General features: G+C 51.0%; 2 protein-coding genes across 5 annotated transcripts in view; one reads left to right on the top strand and one right to left on the bottom strand.

The window, feature by feature from the left end:
• The window catches only part of LRTM2 (leucine rich repeats and transmembrane domains 2), a 30972-nt gene extending 17533 nt beyond the window's left edge, over window positions 1–13439 (top strand). For 2 of the 4 annotated variants that reach the window (XM_053225636.1, XM_015061488.3), the window contains exons 2-6: window positions 3989–4172; window positions 4635–4772; window positions 7376–7966; window positions 10925–11402; window positions 12386–13439. In XM_053225636.1, the coding sequence (XP_053081611.1) occupies window positions 4706–4772; window positions 7376–7966; window positions 10925–11379 (1113 nt within the window). In that variant the 5' untranslated portion in view covers window positions 3989–4172; window positions 4635–4705 and the 3' untranslated portion in view covers window positions 11380–11402; window positions 12386–13439. The remainder of the gene's footprint in view (window positions 1–3988; window positions 4173–4634; window positions 4773–7375; window positions 7967–10924; window positions 11403–12385) is intronic. The other 2 variants (XM_027073956.2, XM_053225637.1) reach the window with 2 other exon arrangements.
• The window catches only part of CACNA2D4 (calcium voltage-gated channel auxiliary subunit alpha2delta 4), a 112415-nt gene that overhangs the window by 27130 nt on the left and 61449 nt on the right, over window positions 1–23836 (bottom strand). The window contains exons 24-26 of the mRNA XM_027073950.2: window positions 22628–22723; window positions 20443–20570; window positions 16719–16799 (exon numbers count right to left, since the gene is read on the bottom strand). Of these exons, the coding sequence (XP_026929751.2) occupies window positions 16719–16799; window positions 20443–20570; window positions 22628–22723 (305 nt within the window). The remainder of the gene's footprint in view (window positions 1–16718; window positions 16800–20442; window positions 20571–22627; window positions 22724–23836) is intronic.

The following is a 23836-nucleotide window of genomic DNA, read 5'->3' as shown; positions in this document are numbered from 1 at the left end:
GCAGCCCCCACTCCCAGTCTCCAGGGGATGCTGCACCCACTCAGCTCAGCAGGAGCACGTGGAACCTTCTGCTCTTATTGCTGCCTCTCATTCTATCACTATCCTCCACGCCTGGCTTCCCTGGAGCTCCCAGCCTACCCTCCTCACCTCAGCACCCAACCTTCTGCCGGAAGGTTTCTAGAAAGCCCCCTTCCCTTCCTTTCCTAAGATCTTGGCCACCTGGGGCTTCTCCCTACATCTATGATGCTACTGGGAGGAGGGGCTGGGAGGGGGAGACCGGGCTTGTGTCTGAGTCCAGGACCTCACAGACCCTGTTTCTTCATCAGGAGGAGGGGCATTAAACCTCTGCCTCCTCAGATCCAGTGAGACAGTGGGTGAGGGAATGCTGTGTAAACTGTGAAGTACTGTATAAGTGAAAGGTTGCGTCTCCCTTTTCTGCCTTTTCCTTCTTATACCCGGAACCTCCGTGTGTAAACAGACCAGGAACAGAATAGCCCGAGAAGCCTATAAAGGCAGCTGAGTTAGTAGCTTTGTCACCAGACTGCTTGAACCCAAAGCTGTATTCATTCTTCCAGGGCCTATCCAGAGGCAAATTACTTAATTTCCTTTGCCTTAGTTTCCCCATCTGCAAAAATGGTGTTAAAAGTAATACCAACCTCAGAGAGTTGTTATGAGGACCAAGGACACTATACACAGACGTTTGTGGCTATGGTCATCGCTTCTTCCCATACAGAGGCTTTTTGAAGGGGGTGCCAGTGTCAGTATCCTCCCCACTCGGCCCAGGTCACTGACGCTTCCGAGATGGGGCCTGGCTTCCAGAGACTGACTGGCATGGCCTCCTGGGAGGTGCCGGGGCCTCCTGGGGGAGAAGCAATCTCGTCTTGTGCTTCTCAAGCTTGGGATCTTGTTAAAATTCAGATTCTAATTCATTTGGACCAGGGTGGGACCTGAGATTCCACATCTAAGAAATGCCTAGGTGAGGCCCATGGACCATGCCGAGTAGCAAAGGGTTCTCAGGGGTTCTCCGTCTGATTGCTTGTAGCTCCTTGGCCCCATCCTCCAATCCTGGTTCTCTCAGCACAGGCTGGCAAAGGAGGCAGGGGTTTCCTGCTGGGGCCCAGCCCCTCTCTCTGGTGTCTCTGTCTCTGGGACTGGGACAGTGAGTCCCATGATGATTAGGAGCAGGTCTGGCATCCAGAGCCAGGAAGCTGTAGGACTTGGAGATAGATCTTTCTGGCAGGACCTCCCTGCTCTCTTCTGTCCTTCATTCTCCATCCTGGGTGGGACTTCCCTCTCAGACAGTGTAAATTTATTCCAGCAGCCGGCCAGCACCTGCTGCAGCAGCTGCTCTCCTAATGTAGGTCACCCCCTTTTCTGATGAGGCTAGATACTTCTGGGGGTAGGAAGGGGTTCTTTGGTTGGAGGTGTGCTTGTGGGCAAAGGGCCAAGGAGCCAGGAAGTGCTGGGTTCTAGCCCCAAATCTCCCTAAAGTTCACTTCCATGGTGCCCATGGAGGCAGGGCCAGCTCCCTAGGGAGCACAGGTGAAGCCCCCATCCCCCACCCATGGGCCTGGGGGATTTTGTTTTCATCACATATCTCCAGAGATACTAGGGTCAACAGTGCCCTGCCACCTCGAAAGATGATGCCTATGGGTCTGCATTGTGGCAACTTGCCTGACTTGCCTTGTATAGGTGGCATTGTCTAAGTCTGGGGATGGGGCATCAGGACCTGCTCCAGGCCACTGTCTCCACTGATGGGTGCTTGCTGGTCAACTCCTCGGCTCACCATGGGTGTGACACTGAGGTCAGGGAGGGGTAAGTGGGGTGGAAAAGGAGAACCTGCTTGAAAGAGGAGAGGAGGTTCAGGTGGACATAGGGCCTGGGCTTGGGTGAGAGGGATTCTCTGCCACCTGTCTCCTTGCAGAAAGCTGGAAAGAGCAGAGCGGAGGCCTGGATTGGGTCTTCAGCACCCTTGTGGGTCTGGGTATAGAAAAAGTCCTGTGGTAGAGGTTGCCCTTCAGGGTTTTCCTTAGACCTCCCTTCTAGGCTGGAGGTGCCCCTGTACATCTGTCCGCTGGGGGCTTCTGGGACCTGCCAGGCATCTCACTGTGCTGACTGTTGGCATCTGAAGAGGAGGGCTGGAGGGCTGCTGGCAGGGCATGTGTGTGTGCACGCGCGTGTGCGTGTGTGTGTGTGTGTGAGCACGTGCCTAACTGCACAGCTCTCTGTGGGTGTGTGTTTGCACCAGGTGCTATGTTGGAAGCTCCACACACGTGTCTGGGAGCCTATGTGCACCCTGCCCTGACAAATGTGTCTTCCCTTAAGACCCCACAGTTGCCAGGGAGTGGATGAGCAGCCAGGCTCAGAAGCCCATGACCTATCTCTGATCTAGCGTGTGACCCTGAGCAAGTTGGTCCTCATCTCTGTGCCTTGGATGGCCACCAAGCTGCCTAATATTGTGTGGGTGCTGTGAGCTCTGGATGTGAGGGTTCTTGCTGGAGAAACAGATCGTTCTGAGGGTCAGGGCCTGAGGGACACAGAGAGGCTGGACACTGTCATCTGCAATGGAAGTCTGTGAAGCCTGTGTGTGTGGGGTGTCTGGCCATGAGCATCATGTGATGGCCCATCTGCTCAGGAATAGAGAAGTAAACACATGCGTGAGGTTGGTGGGACCAGGAAGGAGACATTACCTAGAGCTGTTGCAAGCTGCTCTCCCCTACCCACAGAAGAAGGGAACTGGTGTTTCCTCACATCTATCATGGGCTCAAGTCCAAGCTGGGCACATTCGCCTGAATTCTCTCCTAAGGTAATGTGTACTAAATATAGTAAATGCTAACTCTCCTCCCTTAATTAAATGGATCCACACAGAGATTCCGCCCATGAAGTATTACGATCACCACTTTTAGAGATAAGATAATTGGAGCTCAGAGAGTGTACGGGTTTGTTTAAGGTTGCACAGCTAGGGAGTGGTGGACCAGAAAGAAACTAGGAGTCCTGCCTGCCTGGGCTTCTGAACTAGGAGCCTATGGGGGCCTGGCCCTGAGAGAACAGCTGGAGAAGATACCTGAGCTGCTCTAGGCTTCTTCACACCTCAGCCAAGAGGCAGTGTGGGGAACCTGGCTGTTCCCCACGCCCCATGTCAGGGGCCAGTTGTTGTGGCTGTCTCTGCCAGCTTCTGGGAGGCCTGTACAACCTGGAACCCCCCCCCCCGGTGGAGGGGTGGGGGGAAGGCAAAGCCAAGACCCCCACACACCAGGATGCTCTTGCTGGTAGTACAGCTGAAGTTCTCGCAGGGGTCGCTGTGTTTTATGTGGGTTTTGTCACCAGAGGCAGCTGGATTCAAGAGTGGGAGCTGGAGAGGCAGTGAGAGACACCAGGAGCTGCAGCAGGACCTGAAATGCCTGAGGGAAACTCGCTTCACTGGGTGCAGAGACTTCAGAGCTGAACGCATTAGCTTCCCAGCAGCCCATTCCACCTCCTCAGCTGCCTGCTTAACTCTGCCCCTGGCTCCGGAGGATGGGGGCAGGGGAGGGGGCGAGGAGAGGGAAGGCTGCAGCAGGAAACCAGAGGAGCCAGCCAGAAGCAGTGGGCTGAGAGGACGGTGCCCTTTGGGAGCCGGAGGGGCTGGGCTGTGGGCAGGGTCTTCCCTTCCCCTGTCCCCTTCCCCACCTTGTCCCATCCTGCTGCAGGGCAGCCCACCACAGTCTCCTCTCCCATTCCTCTGCTGGGGCTGGGAGAGTGGAGGCTCTGGCCTCTGTCTAAAGGCCTTAGCCATATCTGGAAGGAAATGAGGACCAGAGGAGGGCCCGTGTCCCTCTTATTAGCCAGAGGTTGGGGCAGGGCAGGTCCTGAGACCTTAGACAGGGTGAGTACCCCTCTTTCATCATCTGCGAGAGAAACCTGCCTTCTTGCAGCCCCAGGGCCACTCCTAGCCCTCCCTGTGCTCCAAAATCTCCTCTTCTCCTTCCTGCCCCTGTCTCCTGCATAGACAGCTGCTGCATGAACTCCCTGAGCTGATGAGTCTTATTATAGCCCAGCGGGCGGAAGACAGAGCACTGCACCTCACCTCTCAGGCAAAGGTGGAGGGGAAGCAGGAGGCCATCCGGCAGCAAGAGCGAGGCCCAGGCTGCACACCTGACTCAGCAGCAGACTCTGCCTCCTCAGGGGCCATGGTAAGAGCAGCGCCGGGCCTGGCAACAGTGTCACTATGGCCTCACTCTGCTTACCTGGTAGACAGATCCCTCAATTTCCCCATCTGTGACATGGGGGAAAGCCCACAAAGGAGACCATAAAATGTTTCCAAAACATTTTAGAGATCAACACACCAGAGAGACAACAAGAGAGACAGGGGAGAGGATGCAGAAGAGTCCCACACACAGAGCCCAGTGCTATGCCAAAGGCCGGAGCCTGCCCTCCTTGCCTCCCCAGTCACCCAGGGAAGTGGAAGGATTCCTGACTTCTCTGCCCCTCTTACCCATCCCACCTCCACCCCCCAGGGAACCATAGCTGAGCTGAGAAGAACAGGAGAGGGGACGACAAGGAGTGTAAAGAGACACCTGGCCCTCTCCCTAACCCCTGGGCTGGAATGGGGCCTCGAGTGCCTGCTCACCACTCTCTTTCTCTCTCTCTCTCAGGACTGACAGCACACACCGAGAGGCTCCTCTCTCCCCAGAGGTTCAGGGCCTTGAGAGCTGTGGCATTCACCATGCTGGCCCGGGGCAGTGGCCCCGAGCAAAGGACCGGGCTTGCCGTGCTGTGGAGGCAGATTTACTGTGAGTACCATGGGGTGGGGGCAAGCGGCAGGGGCTAGCCTGGTGTGCGGGGATGCATGCCAGGCTGCAGGGGGCTCTGGGGGCCAGAGGTTGCCCTCTAAAATCTTGCCCATGCTACGCATCTGTGGCAAAGGAAGAGTCGACGCTGAGAGCTTTAGTGGTTAAATTGGGAGCTGGAGGCCATGATGGGTGGACTTGTTTTCCTAGGTGAGTCTGTTCCTGTGCCCAGAAGTCCAGTTTAGGAGAGTCCTTTTGTTCTAATGGCGAGTCTCCCTCTTTTCTTCCATTGGCTGGGTGAGCCTGGAGACTTCTCTTCTGCCTCAGACTTCCCAGCTCTGAAATGGAGGGAGCTAGAGAGCTCCTGGGTCGTGGTGTTGGAAGGACCTTACAGGTTGGGTCCCACCCCTCCTTCTGAGGAGACTGAGGCATCCATTTCCCATAAGAAAGGCTTTAAGTTGTCAGGTTGAAAGAAGCCCTGAGAATTCTCGTCACATGAGGGAGAGGGCTGAGGTCTGTAAGGACCGGTTTGCCCAAGGCTGTGTGGTTAAGAGGTAAGAGATAGTCCTAAAAGACATTATTCTGCCTGACTTCTCCCCTCGTAAGGTTAGTCCTGTGATGTGGTTGCCCCACTACATAAGCAGCCTGAATTATTCATCATGTGAGAATGGCTGATCCCCGAGCTGCTCAGATCCCCTTTCAACCTCATTCTGGAATCATTCAACACCTTGCAATACAGGATTATGTTTTCTTGTCACCAGAGCTTTTATGTCACCCTGAATTTCTCAGGGGTGGGGAGAATAATGGCTTCTGGTTATGTTGATCCTTTTGAGAGGGAAGCTGGATGGATTGAATTTTTTCCTGTGGAAAGTAAAGTCTGAAGAATGTTGATTTTCAAATGGCATAGTGGGGGTAGTGTGGGGGCAGGCTGACCTGGCAGCAGATGGGCTCAGAGGGGTAAGAGGGTGACAGGTAGCAGCAGGTGTCCACATGTGGCCAGGGAGGGTCACCAGTTGGCTCCCATGGCCATGACTGTGCTCATTTCCCCCTGAGAATGAAGAGGCTCAGGTGTCAGCCTTGCAGTCTGCTTCTCAGCTGTCAGTGACCCTACAGGTATGTGTGTGTGTGTGTGTGTGGAGGGGCGGGACAGTCCCCTACTGTTCCTTCAAGCTCTGCTCTTGAGGACACCAGACAGTCGGACATCTACCAGATACAGATTCATTCAGGCACTCAAGTCAGGGTGGCTGCTGCCTGTCTGGGTGGGGCCACCTGGGCCACGAACTGGGTCTGAACTTCTCTGCCACTTCCCTGGCTAAGGTCTTTCCTCTGGGCTTCTCTTTCCAAAAGAAAATGGCCACACTACTTCTCCCTTCCCTTCTGCACCCCCACACCTGGAGCTGCACTAGCCTAAGACATGCCATGAACGGAAGAGAGAGAGCACAAAAGGGCACTCCCACCCCTGGCCCTCTACAGCCTCCCACGTGCTGTCAGATCTGCATGAATCCCACATCCAAGATGGGGCCAGTAATTTGCCAGACCGGGTGCTGACTTAGTGAAGTTGAACTATTTTGAGCTCATCCCAGGGATGAGAAAGAGAAAACTCTTTCACAGTGAGCAAGCTTCTCTGATACTCAGGAAGACACTTAACTTTCGCAGTCACTCTGAAAAAGGCTGCTGGGCAATAGGATGAACTGCTCTGTTGTGATTGTTCTTTTAGGCCCCTCCCCCACCCCCCAGCCCTTCCCCAGACTAGGCTCTGAGCTTACTCAGAGGGGTCCTGGGCAAAACATGGGACCACTAATGGAATGTTGTTAATGGGTCCATTCTGTAGCCCTTAGGAACAGGAACCCAGCCTAAGTTCATGGCAGGTTTTAGAATGAGAATAAATAGGAAAATTCTGGACCTATGGTGTGAAGTGGCTTGTGCCCAAGTCTTCCTCAGCATGGAAGTGGAATTGTGCATCTTATCCTCATCATTTCCACAGTGGTCTCTGGAGTGGGACTGTAGATGGGCTCAAGCTTCTGGTCTTCATGCTTCCATGCATGGCATGTCTTAGCCTAGTACAGCTCCAAGTTGGGGTGGGGGTACAGAGGAGAAGGAAGCAGTAGCGTGGCCATTTTCTTTTGGAAAGAGAATCCTTCTCTGTGACACTGGGAGAGGAACAAGGGAGGAGGCTTCTTTGACTACTAGATCCTTTATTTTGTCAACATCTATGGTGTCAGTGGGCCCAAACTCCCAAGAAGATCAACCATGGGGGGCCCTGCAAGCTGGGACATTTTTGTGGAACAACATTGCTTGTCTTCTGGACTCAGGTCTGCCATTCTGCAGGACTGTACTCCACTAAAGGGATTCTTTTGCCAGATATGCTGGGAGGCAAGAAGCCCTACTGACACTGTATGATGTCCAATAATATAGACCTGCTTTGGGTTTGTTAATTATCTTTTTATGTGGTCAGTAAAGGTTTGTGTATTGACTGTGGCTTGGGCCAAAACAGATAAAGTCAAGAGGCCATTATGATACAAATTAGAAAGGAGGGCATAGAAGCAGGAGGTGATAACCCCCAGCCTGTTGCTTTCTTTCCACCTTTTTGTTCTCTTCCCCTCCAGGGATCACCTGCTGGATCACCCTGTATGCTGTGGAGGCCCTCCCCGCCTGCCCCTTCTCCTGTAAGTGTGACAGCCGCAGCCTGGAGGTGGACTGCAGTGGTTTAGGCCTCACCATGGTGCCCCCGGACTTGCCCGCTGCCACCCGAACCCTCTTACTCTTGAACAATAAGCTGAGTGCCCTGCCTAGCTGGGCATTCGCCAATCTGTCCAGCCTGCAGCGGCTGGACCTATCCAACAACTTCCTGGACCAGCTGCCCCGTTCCATTTTCCGGGACCTGACGAATCTTACAGAGCTGCAGCTGCGCAATAACAGCATCAGGACCCTGGACAGGGACCTGCTGCAGCACTCGCCCCTGCTTCGCCACCTGGACCTGTCCATCAACGGCCTGGCCCAGCTGCCCCCTGGCCTTTTCGATGGACTCCCGGCTCTGCGCTCCCTATCACTTCGCTCCAACCGTCTGCAGAACCTGGACCGGCTGACATTTGAACCCCTCGCAAGCCTGCAGCTGCTGCAGGTTGGGGACAATCCCTGGGAATGCGACTGTAACCTACGTGATTTCAAGCACTGGATGGAGTGGTTTTCCTACCGAGGTAAGCACAGCTAGTCCTGCCTGGGTGTGAGGAATTGGGAGGGTCACCCCCTGGCCCAACACACTTCCTGGAGGCTGAGCGCTGACTCAGGGCTGAGGTCCAGGGAGAAGGGGGTGGTCCTACCTCTCTACCAGCAGGGCTGGCTGGAAGAGTCTCAGCCTGGGTTCCAAATCATCAGCAGGGCTGAGAGGCCCGTGCTGCTTTCCCTCCTGTTCTACTGATACGCTTTCTTCCCTGTGTACCCCTCCCAGCTCCCAGCCTCCTTCCTGTTCTTTTTCTTTTAGACTGACTCACTGTAACTTGATCTCACTTCTGTAGGTTTCATGAGGCAACTTAAAGACTCAGTATAATTTTTCTCTGCATCCCACCAGGTATGCCTCTGGGCTTCCCCGGCATGATAGGAGGAAGAAAAAACACCCTTGCTCTTCTGAATAATACAATACCTTCTTAAATATCTACAGTTTCAGGAGTGTGGAATTTAAATCCACAGATAAAACCAAATTTTCACTTTGATGATGATCTCAACTCTCTGTCTCAAGAAGTTTTATATTCAAAGCTTTTAATAAGCCAACTGTCTTTAGGTTTTTTTAATGTTTATTTATCTCTGAGAGAGAGAGAGAGAGAGAGAGAGAGAGAGTGCAGGTGGGGGAGGAGCCAGTGGGAGAAGGAGACACAGAATCTGAAGCAGGCTCCAGACTCTGAGAAGTCAACACAGAACCCAATGCGGGGCTCAAACTCACAAACTGCGAGATCATGACCTGAGCAGAAATCAGATGCTCAACTGACTGGGCCACCCAGGTGCCCCCACCTATCTTTAGTTTTACTCTTTTCCCTTCCCCTTTTTGTTAACCTGGGAAAGTTCTAGAATGACTATAAAATGGAATGGAAAAAGAGGGCAAAGAAGTGAGCATAATGGTTAAAAGTGCCAGATCTGGGTTTGATGTGTGGCCCTGTCACTCACTTACTAGCTGTGGGATCCTGAGAAACCTCTTTGTGGTAGTGTTCTCATCTGTAAAATGGGGCAAATAACACCTATCTCATAGAATCATTGTGAGGATTAAATAGTAATGCACAAAAAGTGTCTTGACAAGTACTTAGCATAAAGTAAGTCCTCCATGAAACCTATTCACTTATTTGTTCATTTGTTAGTAATATCCATAATAGCAAATGGACTTAATAAGACATAATTTGTGCCCAGCACAAAGTAGACGCTCCATGAATATTTGCTGAATGAGTGAATCAGTATGAAGAGTGTTAATGCTTTTCCTCAGTCTTACTCCTTTTGTTTCATATCCAGCCACCATCTCAATTATTTGGGTGATATTCTCATGTGTTAGTTAATTAAAAAATTTTACAAACTGTAAAGTGCCATAAAATGTTAGTCACTATGATAATTTCTCCCATTTTTGTGAGTTGGGAAATAATAATTAATATAGCTTCCAGTTTACAAATATTTTTTCATGTACATTATCTGTTTAATCCCTATAGCAGTTAAGTGAGTTAGCTGTTCTTATTTTATGGCCAAGAAAACAAGACTCAAATGCAATTAAATTAAATAATTTGTGCAAGATGATTCAACCTCAGGTTTTGGAGCAGGAAGGTGAGGTTGTCCCCATCTCAGCACCCAGTTCCTGCCTGTACAGAGGTGGCTCTTGGACACATTTCACTGGATGTAAGACCTGCCATAGGTCACCCAGGCAGTCAGTGGCATAGGGGAACTAGAAACCAGGTGTCTTCAGACCCATGTGTTATCCCAAGGGAATGTCCTTGTCCTTTCATATAGTCATCAGGAACTAAATTCTCAGCACAAGAGGGCATGGAATGGGAATATATATTTTTGGAAATTTCAATAGTACAGTTGTTTTCAACCTTGCATTTCTTTAAAAAAAAATCCCAGGGTGTTTTCATCAGCATCCCAGGAGAAGCATATCTATTGTATGAGGAGGCTTGCAGCAGCTGTGCTGGGAGATGGACCTGGGAGTGATGGACTGGCAGGAGCACATTTAGCAGGAGCCATTTAGAAGGGGGGGGGGTGTCCCTTGCCTGGAAGTGGATAGAATGCCAAAATCTGACTTTGACATCCTAGGGGATTCTCCTCAGCTACTTTCTATCTTACCCCACCCATGTTCTTCATCTACATGCCCTCATGACTTCACCATTGTGTGGCTATCACTATTGTTGTGATTAGCCCATGCACCTATTGCTGCCCACACCCCCTCATTAGCACTGGCCCCCTCTCCTTTGCCCTCATGGGTTTTCAGGATTTCCTTTCAAGATGCTGCTTCACTCAGAGATGCTGTGGTTGGGGTGCTAAGGGGTTATAGTTGCTCTTAAAAAGGAAGAGGAAAACATTATCACCCGACATTTTTTCTCCAAATAGGTGGTCTTGGGCAACCAAAAGGTTCTGCATGGAAACGTGGTCACTGTGACAGTGGCTTTAACTTGTCCTGTTTGTGAGAGGGAGGAGCTCTGGAGTAATTAGATACTGTGGAGAACAGTGCCCTGGGTTTACAGATAGTGAACGGGCAGATTCAGGGGCAAGGAGAAGAGAAGAATTATAGCCTGGGCAGGGTTCTTGGCTCTATCTTTGCATTGTCAACTCTTCCCTGAGTACCTCCATATATAAGCATTGCCTTACTCTTGTGCATCAGTTTGACACTGGAGGGAGCAGGCTTGACTGAAATGGTTGTGTGCTGCTCTAAAATGGGAATAATGGTAATATCCATTTCATATGGCTTCTGTGTAGATGAAATGACATGATATATGTACCTCACCTATCATGATACTTGGCTTAATAAATGCTAGGTTTTCTTCTCTCTTCCTCTCCTATTGATGTGATTTCAGGACTGACTGCATTCCTGATAGAAACTAGACCTTCTGGGCTTTCTGGGGATGGGGAAAGGGAGTCCAGGTTCTGCATGTCTCGTCATCTCCTCCTTTTTTTCTCCCTGGATGCAGGGGGGCGCCTGGACCAGCTTGCCTGCACCCTACCTAAGGAACTGAGGGGGAAGGACATGCGTGTGGTCCCCATGGAGATGTTCAACTACTGCTCCCAGCTGGAGGATGAGAATAGCTCAGCTGGGCTGGATATTCCTGGGCCACCCTGTACCAAGGCAAGCCCTGAACCTGCTAAACCCAAGCCAGGGGCTGAGCCCGAGCCCGAGCCCAGCACTGCTTGCCCCCAGAAGCAGAGGTATCGGCCGGTGAGCGTGAGGCGGGCCATCGGCACGGTGATCATCGCGGGGGTTGTCTGTGGCATTGTCTGCATCATGATGGTGGTGGCTGCTGCCTATGGCTGCATCTATGCCTCCCTTATGGCCAAGTACCACCGGGAGCTCAAGAAGAGGCAGCCCCTAATGGGGGACCCGGAGGGTGAGCATGAAGACCAGAAGCAGATCTCTTCTGTGGCGTGAGAGCCCAGCCCCACTTGGCCTAGGTAGGATGGGCTGGGAGAGCACGCTGGGGATTGCTTCAGTAAGGGCTTGCCCTTCCCTCCACCATAGCCCACCCCTCCCCTCTCCTCCCCATCCCTCCAGCAAACAAGCCACAGTGCGGCTGTCTCCATGAACTTCCAAGTCTCTGCGGAAGCCACCCTTGTGCTAAAGGCTCCTGCTCATGCTCCTTTCTGAGCCACCAAGTCTCTGGAACACCTGGGGGATCTCCCTAAGCTTCTGGCCATAGGGAAGAAAGGATATGTGTGCAAGTGGAGGCTTCTGGACTCAGTGTTCCCCTGTTGCCCTTCCTGCCCTGGCTGTAGACTGGGTGACTCTCCCTACCTCCTGCTCATAGCACCTCATCTGCATTAGGGGTGGGGAGGAAGTGATAGGGGGGCCAAGGGTCAACTTCTGTGACCCTCTTCTAAGCCAGGAATATATTTTCAGCTGCCCTTAGTGTCGGAGTTGGGTCCAGCTTTCAACTGCTAGTACTAATGTACAATCACACCAGCCATGGCATCTGGACCCAGCTCTAAGAAACATGATTATAACACACCCCCTCTGCTGAAGCCATTAGGTCTCTCTATCTGCTATAGGCCACACCGACTGCATTGCTCCTGGATTCACTTATCCACTCTCACACACACCCAGCATCACCAGCGCAATTATATCTATTGGAAATCTGTCTCTTTCTCCCTCTTTCTCTCTCTCTCTCTCTCACACACATACACACACAGAATCACATGGACACAGGTCATGAGAACTTGGGCAGTAGAGACATGTTTCCCCTTGGATCTCTAGCCCTCAGGCCACAGAACCTTTTGCTTGCTCACCGCAATCTTCTCAAGTCAACAGGGGGAGAAGCACACACTGACAACACAAGGCTTCCTTTGAGATCCTCTGAAGTGGGCCAAAGTGGTGCTGCTGGATGAGACTGCCTGTCACCATGGTAACCCTCTCACACCTCTCCTGCTGGGTTTTCCAGGGACACCGGCCCAGAGGCCTTGAAGCTACAGCATGTGTGGATGGCAGCCTCCCGGGAGCCCAGGCACATACACCACTGGGCATTTCTTCAGCGCTAAGGACATCATCACTGCCAGGCCCCATGGGGACACCCACCAGTTCCACTCCTATAGCCTGCAGCCCAAGAACCATTGCTCTGTACCCCTCACCCCTCCATCTTAAGCAGCTCTAGGCCTGGGACCTTGGGGCGGGGACTGGGTCATGATTGGTGGCATCTTGGGAAAGCAGGTGGCCCTCACCAAAGCTCACTGCCTGCCAGCATATTCCAAGCAGACCCCAGGGGCAGAGAGAGGGCTGCCACATTCTGCTCAGAAGCCTCAGTTGTGGGGTCCCTTTCCCAGGGTTTTACGTGCTCAGTCTGGCTTTCTGGAGGTTTTAATTGCACCTGGACTGGGCTCCAAACCAGAGCATGGGCCAGCGGGCCTGTTTGTTACTAGCAGCCTACACAAAAGGGGCGGCAGGTGAGAAGATGGCTGTATGGGGTTTGGGGGTCACTAGTTCCCTCTTGTAGGTCTGTGCCCTCCTGCAAGTCTGATCTCAGATGAGTACTAGGTCTCCCTCTGCTGGACACAAGTTTTCCAAGGCTTTTGGAGGGTCAGGAGGCATCAGGCTGGTTTCTGGCTCCAAGACAGGAGTCTTGGTGGTGGCCTGGGAAGAGACCACTGGAACACTGAGGTCAAGGGTCTGAAGAGGAACAGGGAAGGACAGGGCATGTCCACCTTGCCTTGCACCCCTCGATCCTTCCACCTCATAGAGGACCATGGTAGGTGAAGGATGTTGTGGGGGAAGGCAGGGAATGCTGCTTAGCAGGCTGCTAAACATGTCTCCTGAGGCTAGGGGCACAGTCTTCCTTCTTTCCAGCTAATACCAGATCTAGGCATTTTCTAAGGGAAAGAGAGGGGAGGGGTGGGTGTTGTCAATGGTGGTACCTTCAGCCAGAGACAGAAGATTTTTAAAGGCAAAATTATATTTCTGGTTTGTTGTTTCAGAAGAACAATAAAGACTGTATTTTCCTACGTACCTCCTGGTTTCCTTGGGTGGGGAGGGCATGTAGGTGCTGGGAGAGTGGCTTCCTGTGCCCTGACCTCCCCAGGCAGCTGCAAAAATTGCTTCAGGATGTCACCCCAGTGTCCAGACCTCCATAAGACAGACAGGAAACTCCTGCCTGAGGGAATGCCTTGGGGCACTGCTAGGAGAGATGTGGAGGGCTGAGTCCTGGGTTAGAACGGGTTCTGTAGCCGAGTGTGACAAGTCACCCATGTGCTGGCCTCACAGTATGGGTACGTGAGCCTCAGGTTGGGTCTCCATGTAGCACTGGGCAGTGAAGGTCAGCTGGAGACCTGTCACTGCTCCGAGCCCTTTGTGTGCTCATCCACTGTGACAGTCAAGGACAGATGAGTGGATGTGGTAGGAAGGCATGCATTTGCCCAGAGGACACCACTGTGTGATGGGAGGCAGGGGTAGGGCTCTCCAAGAGCTATTGGTTAGGTTTTATCAGCTTTGGTGAGATTGGGGGTGTTGCTAACGTGAAAGAGGAATCCCTTTTAAACTATTATCCTCTTGCACCTTCAAGACTGACTTTAGGGACAGGCAGATGACACTCTGAGCTTACAAATATGATCTTCCACAGGACTGAGCAGGTTCAGTGGTGGGACGGGACCAGAATTATAAACTGGAGGCTGGGGCTGGGAGACCGGGAGGGGAGATGAGCCAGAGGGCCAGATCTCTGGGGTTGTTCATCCATCCCAAGCTGGAGTGACTCATCTCCCGGCCTGGACCGGCCTCTGGCTAATTGGGCCTGGGCTCTATGGTTCATTAGTCATCAGAGACCAAGATAGAATTTTCTCCTTCCTAGGAGCTTTCCTTTGGATGATATCCCAGCGAGCCAGGAGCAAGCCCTAGGGAGAAGTGAGCCATCCAGGCCCCTTCCTGGCATTCAGCTGGACTCCCAGCAGAGCCGGGCTGTTTGCTTTTCAGAGGCAGTGATAATTGTGGGGTGCTGCCTCCTGAAGCCTAACAGGTGTATCAGACCCAACAGACAGTACTCCCCAAGCCCTGCTGCAGAAGCAGAGACCAAGGTCCCTCAGCAGCCTGGCACAGGCCTGGGGAATGCATAGGTGTGTCATGCACGTCACTACTGTGCATGTACACACACAGGTCTGACAGCTAGGCCTATTTGCATGTAGGCAGAGTAAGTGGAGAAGACCTCGTGCGGCTCCAGACAGCAGGCTCGTCGCTAAAGGCCTCTAGGCAGGGGCATGTGTGTACTACAGGACACGTGCTAGAGAAACACACTTGCAATTTATGATGCCACCATCATTATGCTGGGCAATATTCTCCAAGTAGGTCTGGAGGGCATGGGAAATCGAAACTGGATCCTGATCAAAAAGATTCCTAAAACTTCTGCATAAACAGTTGATAAACCACCTGCTTAAGATCAAAATGATCCCTCTTTATTCATCTGCCCTTCTGTGTGAACCCGTGTTATTATGCATACATCTGGCATGTAGCCGGTCTCCGTAGCTGGTCTGAGTACCTGTCTCCTACCTTCTCCCTTTGCTCAGTGTGCAAAATCACACATGCAGCCCGCCCGGCAGCCACCTTGCTCACCTAGTCCTGCAGCTCACATGCACATGGTGCCACTTTTTTCCAAGGGATGAAACTGTCAGGATAGCAAATAAGCTGCCTACTCTGCTTTCAACTATTGGCCTCCTCTGGCCCCAGTATCAGGGAGGTTGAGCCATTTGCCATGGAAGGGAAATTGCAAAAGGAGACACTCCCCAAAAAGTTGAAGTATAAGGTCTCCAGTGCCTCACTCTTTTCTTATCACATCCATGCATCCCAGAGCGTCAGAGCCATTGTCTGCAGTGAGTTAAACTGGAGGCACCAGGACACAGTTTCTATGGCAACCCCTGGAGGCTCTGATTCAGCTCTGAGTTAAAAATGATACCAAATGATTGGAGAGTGCAGGAGAATGCAGCCGGCAGCCTGACCCCTGTCCCCTCTGGTTTCTAGACTCTCAAGTCTAGCAGGAGCTAGAAGGTCCATATCACAGGGAGCAGGACAGGCACAGATTTCAGCTGGGACCACAGAATAGTCTTTAGGGAGACAAGTTCAGGTCCAGTTTTGGCCTAGAAATGGGTCTGGAGTTAGCACACTGTGGCCTGAGTTTAAAAAGGTGGCTGAGATGGCCCCTTCCAAATGCTGTAGCGGTACATCCTGAAGGCCAGCAGTGGTGCTGGTGTTTCCTCAGGCAGTAAGACAGGCTTGGACAATCTCTGCCAGACCCTAGCCGGCTCCTCCCAGCTCTTTTGCCCTGAATCCAGCTTTGAGGGACAAGGCGCACCACCCCTGCCTGCCCCTGCCTGCTCTAGCTGCTGGAGCCCTTTCACATGGCTCCGGGCCCCTGGTGAGGCAGGACAGGACCTGTGGTGGCTGATGCTTGACTGCCCACTGGATTGCACAGCTTTGCAGAACACAGCTGGCTCTGAGACATGGAAACCGAAGCGAGGATTTATGTTGAGGGTTGAGGGCTTCACCACACAGGCCTGACGGCACTCAGGCAAGGAGGCACCCATGCAAAGGACTCTTTTAGATACCAAGAAACTACCAAGTCAGGGCAGTGTGGGAGGGTCATTGGGTACTCTCATCACATTTGTGGCAAATGGCAACATGGGGTAGGAAGCTGGGGCTTAAAGAGAGGCAACCTGAGTTCAAATTCTAGCTTTATTAATTATTAGCTAGGTGACTTTGGGCAAATAATTTTTCTATGTCTCAGTTTCTTTATCTGTAAAATGGAGCCAAAAGTATCGGCTTCATTGGATCACCCTGAAGGCTGAAGGAGATGCGCCCAGGAAGCAGTTTCCGAGGTGCCTGGCACATATTGAGCATGCGTCCCGGGCTCTTACTTTAGGGTCTCAGTCACAGGCCCAGCTCTCTCCACAGAAGGATGCTAGACCCAAGGTGATGGAAGCGGGAAGTAGCAGAGAGGGGTGGTGAGGAGGTCTGGGTTGCAGTCTCTGTCCTGTGCAACCTGGAGCAGATCTTTTAACCTGTCTGAACTTCATTTTACTTCCTAAACTCTTTTGGATCTAAGATTTTATGGTTTTATAACCAAAATGGCTTGGGAAGACTCCTTTCTCCCTTAGTCCCACATTTCACTTGGGAAAACTTATGGCCTGAGGGCTGTGTCACTTGCAGACCATAGGTAGGGTCCTCTTGCTATTACTGTGTGCCTTATTCTTGACATTGACTCACAGCTCCTCGACCATGGTGGTGCAAAGGGCAGCTCCTACCTGCAGCGATAGCTGTCTTCTTGTCCACCGTCACGGCCACAGCAGTGCTCGCTGTTACTACCATTGGCTGGCCTGGACTTTCTGGGGAAACAAAAATTGCTAAGTCAAGTTCTCAGTACCTGAGGAAGAGCCTGTCATTGGGTAGTGATTGGGTAGGCTGAAAAGACAACATCAATACCAGGTGAGGGCATTCCTTGAATAAGTTGGGGCGAAGGGGGCAGTGTTTGGGGAAGTTGTTGCCATGGTGGCTCTGTTACCATCAACCACTGGTCTTTGCAGAGCGCCTCCTGAGTGTCAGGCACTGCCCCTCCTGTGCAGATCTGAACCTGACAGATAAATACACCACAGTCCCTGCCCACTTGGACAATGCAGTATTGTCCACGTCACAAGGACACTGTGAGTTTGCTCTGTCTCAGGGCAGCAACTGTCTGCTGGTTGTTGACTTGCTTGAGCTCAGGGACACTGCTGTGACCCTCTCAGCACATGCTCCACTCAGAAGACTTGCTTTGCGTCAAATGATTCTTTCTAGCAGAAGGACAGGCTGCATTCCAGGACTCGGCAGTGGCTGATCCTGGGTTGTCCTTCAACAGTCACATGAGTCAGGGTGACACTGACAGCCAGCCCCTCTGGAGGCCAGATGCCAGGGCTGTACCAGGCACAGAAGGCTGGCTAGTGCCTGACACCTCTGAGGCACTCCATAAATCCTGGTCATTGGTGGCCAACCTGCCACCACCACCCCGTTATCAAGCCATGTCTTTTGCTTTGCAGATGGTTGGTGTGCTTCTGGGACACTCTGCTGGGCTCTTGAAGGGCAAGGGGCTTGCCTTGAGCTGCTACCCCCACCTTTTCTAAGAGAATCTGGCCACCACAGGTGCAAAATTCACGTGGCAGTTTCAGCTCTACATTAAAACAGAGCTTTCTGGCTCCAAGACATGGGTTAGTATCTGACCTCGGGCTTTTTAATTTTCATCAGTCCAGGGACATGGCTTCGCTTTTCAAAGCATTCTTGTCCACAGGCCAATTTCCATTACTAAAAATTCCAAGAAAGGGGAAAAATTTTATCAAGTGCTATCTTGTTAGAATGTCTTTATATATCAAATGTTGCTCGAAACAAATAGGTCATGAGAAGCTCGTGTGGAAATCGTCTGCTATAGCAGAACTTAAATTAACCACTGTTTTCTCATATCTCTTTTGCTAAGCTCATCTATCGCACCTCACTATAATCAAATATCCCACAGAAACCCAAAATTACTCTGATACTAGCAACTTACAATAGGTAGCGTTGTCCTTGATCCGAGGAATTTGCCATGATAAAACCACAATAAACACAGAAGTCAGCTTCCTCACCTTGCCTCTAGAAATGTCTAGAAGCAGGAGTGATGAGCCTGAGGCACCTGGGCATTGGTGAGACTGCTCTGTGCTGGCAGATTTCTCAGGGACTGGTTGCAAAGGATGGCTCTGTGTGGGCAGAACTCAGCCCACCAAGCCTCAGGCAAAGGGCAACAGAGTCAGCCTGCAGAGGCAGAGCGAAGACTCCACTCACCCTGGAGGTGACTCCTCCACCTCCTCGGGGTACCCACTCCCCATTACAATGAAGCTGTTGTTGTCTTTTCCCTTGGGGGAGAATGGAGTGTGCAGAGGTGTCCACGTGTCTCTAAGCATAGGCAGGAGCTAAAGCAGCAAGCGAGGGTGTGAAAAGAGAGCAAGCTCCTGCCTCCCTACTCAACCGTCCCCCCTTCTGGGTTGCCAGCTTCCCTCTCTTCTCCTTGCGGCTTGGTTCCCCACCCACCGCCCTCCTACCTCACCGCCACAAAAAGCAACCCCAGCAGCCTTCAGGCATGGGCCCAGTGACAATGCGGGTAGGAGGGAGCCATCATCATGGACTGGGGGTGGGGGGCCAGAGCTTCACTCTAGAGAACCTCCCCAGGACCTTGCGGGAGCCCCTCCTTGGGGAGCCCTTGATCCTGCTATAGAAGGCGACAGGAAGAAAGAGCTGCCTCTTTCTGGCTCTGGGGGGCAATGTGGGGAGGGGACCATCACCTTGGCTTTGTGAGCCTCCCCTGTAAGCTTTCACTGGGACTCCCTTCCTCTAACCCCTCCTGGCTTATACTTAAGGTGGGTAGAACTTGGGTTTAGCCTGGCCTGTGTGGCTCTCTAGCTGCATGATCCTGGGCAAGTCACAGAACCCTCTGAGCCTGAAATTTTTCCTGTGCAAGAAGAGAATAACAACATTTACAGAGTTGTGCAGATTAAATGAGTTATATGCTCTAGAACATTTTGTAAAGCCTATTAGTGTTGCATTCAGTGAGGGGAACAGGCATGGGATGGAGAGGTGAGCTTAGGCACAAGGTGAAGAAGGAGTCAAAAGGACATAGAGGGGGACCTCCTGGGTCTCCCCAGCTGTCAGCTCAGGGAATTTCTCCAACAGGAAGCTGAGGATGGTTTTGGTGGAAGTGGTGGCTGGAGGGTTTTGGTGAAAGGACATTTCCATTCCAGGTGGACTCAGCTGAGTTCTCTACCTCTCCCTCTTCCCCTCCTCCCCTCCTTCTCTTCCTTCTCTCCTTTCCCCTGCCCCTCTTTCTCATCCTCCTCTCTCTTCCCCTTCTTCTCCTCCTCCTCTCCTTCACCCTCCTTCCCTTTTCCCCCTCCTTCCCCTTCTCTTTCTCCTCCTCCCTCTCTCCCTCCCTCTCCTCCCCCTCCTCCTTCTCTTTCTCTATCTCTTTGCACTCTGACCTGGACATGGATATTTCTAGGCCCTCTTGCTCCACTGTGCTAGGGTCAGTTTCCCCCAAGGTGACCTGGTGGAGAGCTTGCTCTGCTGCAGACTCTTGGACCCCTGGATGTGTCCCTTAACCTCTCTGGGCCATAGAATCTTTTGAGTGTACATTAAGAAAGTGAAGCCTTGCATCCTCCAAAGTCCCTTTCTGTTCTAAACATTTTGCAATTTTCTTGGTGCTCTGTTAAAGTCACTTAACTTTTCTTGGGCTATTTTTCAGAGTGGGGTCTGGTGGTTGAGAGTTGGGTGCCTGCAGCTCTGAAACCTTTCCTGGGCCTTGGACGAGTAGGGATTTGGTAGCTTGGTCCATGGGACCAATCTTAGTTGCCATGCTTCCTACCCTTTGAGCCCCCAGTGGCCTACCAGCCAGGAGGCACCCAATTATTACTGGGAGTTCCTGAGGAGCAGACGGGGAGCCCAATGTTGCCCTTCCTGGGAGACCCCAACGGAGTGGAGACCAGGCTGCTTTCTCTGGGCAGAAGTGCGATGGGGCAGTGAACTTGGTAAGTACAGAAGTCCTCTGATGGAATAAGGTCTGTTACTTTCATCTGGGTGGTTTAAGACATTTTCAAAAATAGATGTTTAGAAATAGAAGAATGTTAAAGACAAACTTTTCTAATATCCACCTGTTTGGACTTTGGGCTAGAATCCAGCTCTTCTTGACTTTTGGGTCAAATTTCTTCCTTTGTGCCATGCTGGATTTTTAGGGACCAACCTTGGCTGCTGGAGAGGAGATAAAATGATCTGTCCTATATTCAGAGTAGAGGCCAATTGTGTGATAAGGCATGAGTAAGCTTTCCCAAGTTGTTGACAGGTGTCAGGAGGGAAGGTTGGACCCCGAGGTGTGGACATTCTTTTCCATGTCTGCTCCTGTTTCCCACCAAAAGCCTCAGGAAGAGACAAGCCCTGGTCCCAGCTCAGCCCCAGGAGCACAGGGGTGCCAATCACCTGGTGCCTCTGCTGATCGGAGATTGAAGACAAAGCTGCCAGCAGGATGCTCAGCAGCCTGTCGATACCACAGAGGGAAGTGGTCCATGGTGAATATGCTGGCTTCATCCTCAGGAGTCAGGAACTTTCTGCAAGGAGAAAGATTTGGTACCTCCCCTTAAATCTGGGAATATGTTCATCCCTCTTTCTTTTTACACAAGGTCATCTTGGCTGGGCCAAGAAGAGAGATTCATCTCTGCCTTGGTAGAGTTGCAGGTAGAAAACATTAGCCCCTAAACTAGTTTTACCCCACACAATGTTCCCCAGCAATTCCTGCCTTTTCCAGAATCAAATGCTGTTGTACCTGATGACATATTAGTAGGTAGAGGAGTTATAGAGCCTGTATTGTGAAAGAACACCTTTTTTTTTTTTTTTTTTTTAATGAAAACTCCTTTACCTGCAGGGTTTATTTCTTTGGAATATAGCCTAATTTCCTTTTGTCTGGTTAATCAGCATGTCTGAATGGGGAAACCGTATAGTCAATTCTATCACTGCACTAATAGAAGGGCATAGATTCCCCCCAAATGGTTACTTCAAAAGTCATTGCCTCCAGGGTTTAGAATGCATTATGAGTTATCTTTTTTTTTTTTTTGAACAGCTTTACCTTGCTAATTATGGTTTTGCATTCCCTGAACACACAGCAGCCAGCAGAAGGGAGTGTTGGTCCAGAAGCAGAGTGGGAGGCAGGGAGAAAAGCTGGTTTGTGGATTAAAAAAGACACTGTGGATAAACCACAAGGTGGATAATTGAAGTTTGATTTTAAGAGTGCTTGGCTTACATATTCAAAAGAAGCTCTCCTGCACAATTCCTGAGCGGCCAGGTGTATCATGGTCTAGGTGAAGGGAGACCTCTGGAGTTGCATGGTGCCCACCATTTGTGGTGGCTGTGTTTGTAAGCCAGGAGGGTCTCTCTGTATTGAGATTTTCCTCTTCCATTCATAGAAGCCTTTCAGAGAGGATTTAGGGAAATACGAAGGATGCTTTTATTCCCTTCCTACTGCCAGGTGTGGTTCACCCTGTCCAACTTTGGCCAGCAATGACATGGATGTCATTTTCTGTGTGGGGGTGGAAGTGTAAGCGGATGAGGAAATACAAGTGGGTGGAGAGCAGGAGGGGTAGTAAGTGTGGGGAGGTCACTTCCCCACACTGCTCAAGGCCTTAGAGTGAATCTACAGTTTACCTACCAGATTTGGTCCATTGAGTCATTTGCTGTGTCTCTGACAGGGCCATGGAAAGGGTTAGCGAGACAGCGCTCTCCTCTGTTCACCTCTCTGGGAGTGAGGGGAAGTGGGTGAGGGAGAAGCAACTTTGTTTTCCTAGAAGGCCTCAGCTTTCAAGCAAGTATGGATCTGTCAGAGTCCTGGAAGAAGCTTAAAGATGGCACTCTGTGGCCGAGTGTGCTTGGATTCAGTGAGAGCAGCCATGTGTGGATGGGAGACTGTGAGGTGCCTCCTCACTGTTCTCCTCCAAGTGCCTGGTGGCCTCTGCCTATTTGAGTCTGGTGGTTTGTGGAGTGGCAGGTGGCTCTGTTCTCCCATCCTCCCCTTGCTTCTGTATTTGGTGGGGAGGACACCCTGGCAACCTGGTCTCCCAAAATGTAGGCTTTGCTGAGAGCAGCACTATTGACATTTTAGGCCAAATAATTGTTTTGAGGATGTTTAACAGCATCCCTGGCCTCTGCCCACTAGATGCCAGTAGCAAGCCCCCATCCCCTAGCTGTGACAACCAAAAATGTCTGCAGACATTGCCAAATGTCCCTGGGGTGGGGATGGGGGAAAATACCCCCGGTTTAGGGGATATGTAAGTTGTTAACAAAAAAGGGGACACAGCCAAATAATTTTGCTTGTCACATAGACACTGGTTCCAGTGGGAAAAACAACTTCTGGTTTTCCCTTTATGGAAGTGATTAACCCTTCCAACTTTAGTCTCATCCACTCTCTTCTCTGACTGGGCTGCTGTCCCTTCTTTCTTGGGGATACCTCCAGGATGCATCTAAAACCTGGTGGAAGAGTTACTTTTCTGACCCTCCCAATCTGCAAGCCATAACCTTTCCACCCTCCTTGCATTGCTGGACTCCAAGAGTCAGCCTGACGACATGCCACAGGAACACCTTTCGGGGATCCCGCTCCCTCTCCAGCATGACTCACTTGTCGGAGACCTTCTCGGAGCCTACAAATAAGCTGCTTCTGAGGAGGCCAGCCCGGGTGCCCAGGAATGCCATGTCCACCACCTGCTCGGACTCGCTGTGAAGCAGACAGAACAGGTGTCATTATCATGCAGTGCAGTGACAGGACTAAGAAGAGGGCATTGGGGGCACGGGGAAGACCTGTGGGCCTCTCCTAGTTCCTGGCCTGATCTTCGGGATGGGGAACATGAAATGGACAGACACGTTGCTTGCTCAGGGGGTTGTACACACATGCACTGGCCATCCTCTGTGAGCATCATGTTTGTTACATCTGGTTGACCTGGCTCCTCTGGGCAGCATCTTCCCTTGTTAATGGGGTCCCTTGGGCCTCTGCCTTTCTGCTTTTTTTTTTTGCTCCTAATTTGTCCATCCAGGTTTTAGGGGAGTTGGCTCTGGAGGACAGAAGGAATTCAGGAAAAGAGATTTTGTCCTGGGACCTCAGGAACAGGAACTTCTCATGACCGACACATACATGACACTTCACAGCTTTAAAGCCCTTTTCACATGTTTACCTTATTATTGAATTGTGAAAGGAGGAGAAGACACTGTCTACATCTACCTATGGGAACCCAGTGAACTTTATAACCTTGCCAGCAAGATTTGAGAAAGAAAATCCATTAGCTAGCTGGAGTGTAACTAGTTTTTCTTATGGTCTCAAAGCCATACTTCTGCGATGATGGCACCAGGGGTGGGAGTCATCACCTCTTTTTTTTTGAATTTCAGCTTTTTTGAGGTATAACTGATATACAATTCTAAAATTTTTAGGTGTTCATCATGGTTATTTGATATATTGTGAAAGGACTCTTCCCATCTAGTTAATTAACACACCCATCATATTAGGTATTTTTATCTTTTTTGGGGGGGTGAGAATATTTGAGAATATTCTCTTAGCTAATTTCAATTATACAATACTGTGTTAATCAACTACAGTCACCATGTTTTACATTAGATCCTGAGGCCTTATGTGGCTTGTAGTTTAAACTTTGTACTGACCTATCTTCACCCAACCAGCTCACAGCAATCACTTTTCTTCTCTCTGTTTCTATGGGTTTGACTTTATTTTATTCTTTTATAGATTCTCCATATAAGTGATATGATGTAGTATCTATCTTTCTCTGTCTGGCTTGTTTCACTTAGCATAATGCCTTCAGGGTTCATCTAGGTTGTCATA

This window comes from Acinonyx jubatus, chromosome B4 (genome assembly GCF_027475565.1).
Source record: "Acinonyx jubatus isolate Ajub_Pintada_27869175 chromosome B4, VMU_Ajub_asm_v1.0, whole genome shotgun sequence".
Taxonomy (NCBI): Eukaryota; Metazoa; Chordata; class Mammalia; order Carnivora; family Felidae; genus Acinonyx; species Acinonyx jubatus.
The sequence above is the reverse complement of the archived record's forward strand: the minus strand, read 5'-3'. Positions and strand labels throughout refer to the sequence as shown.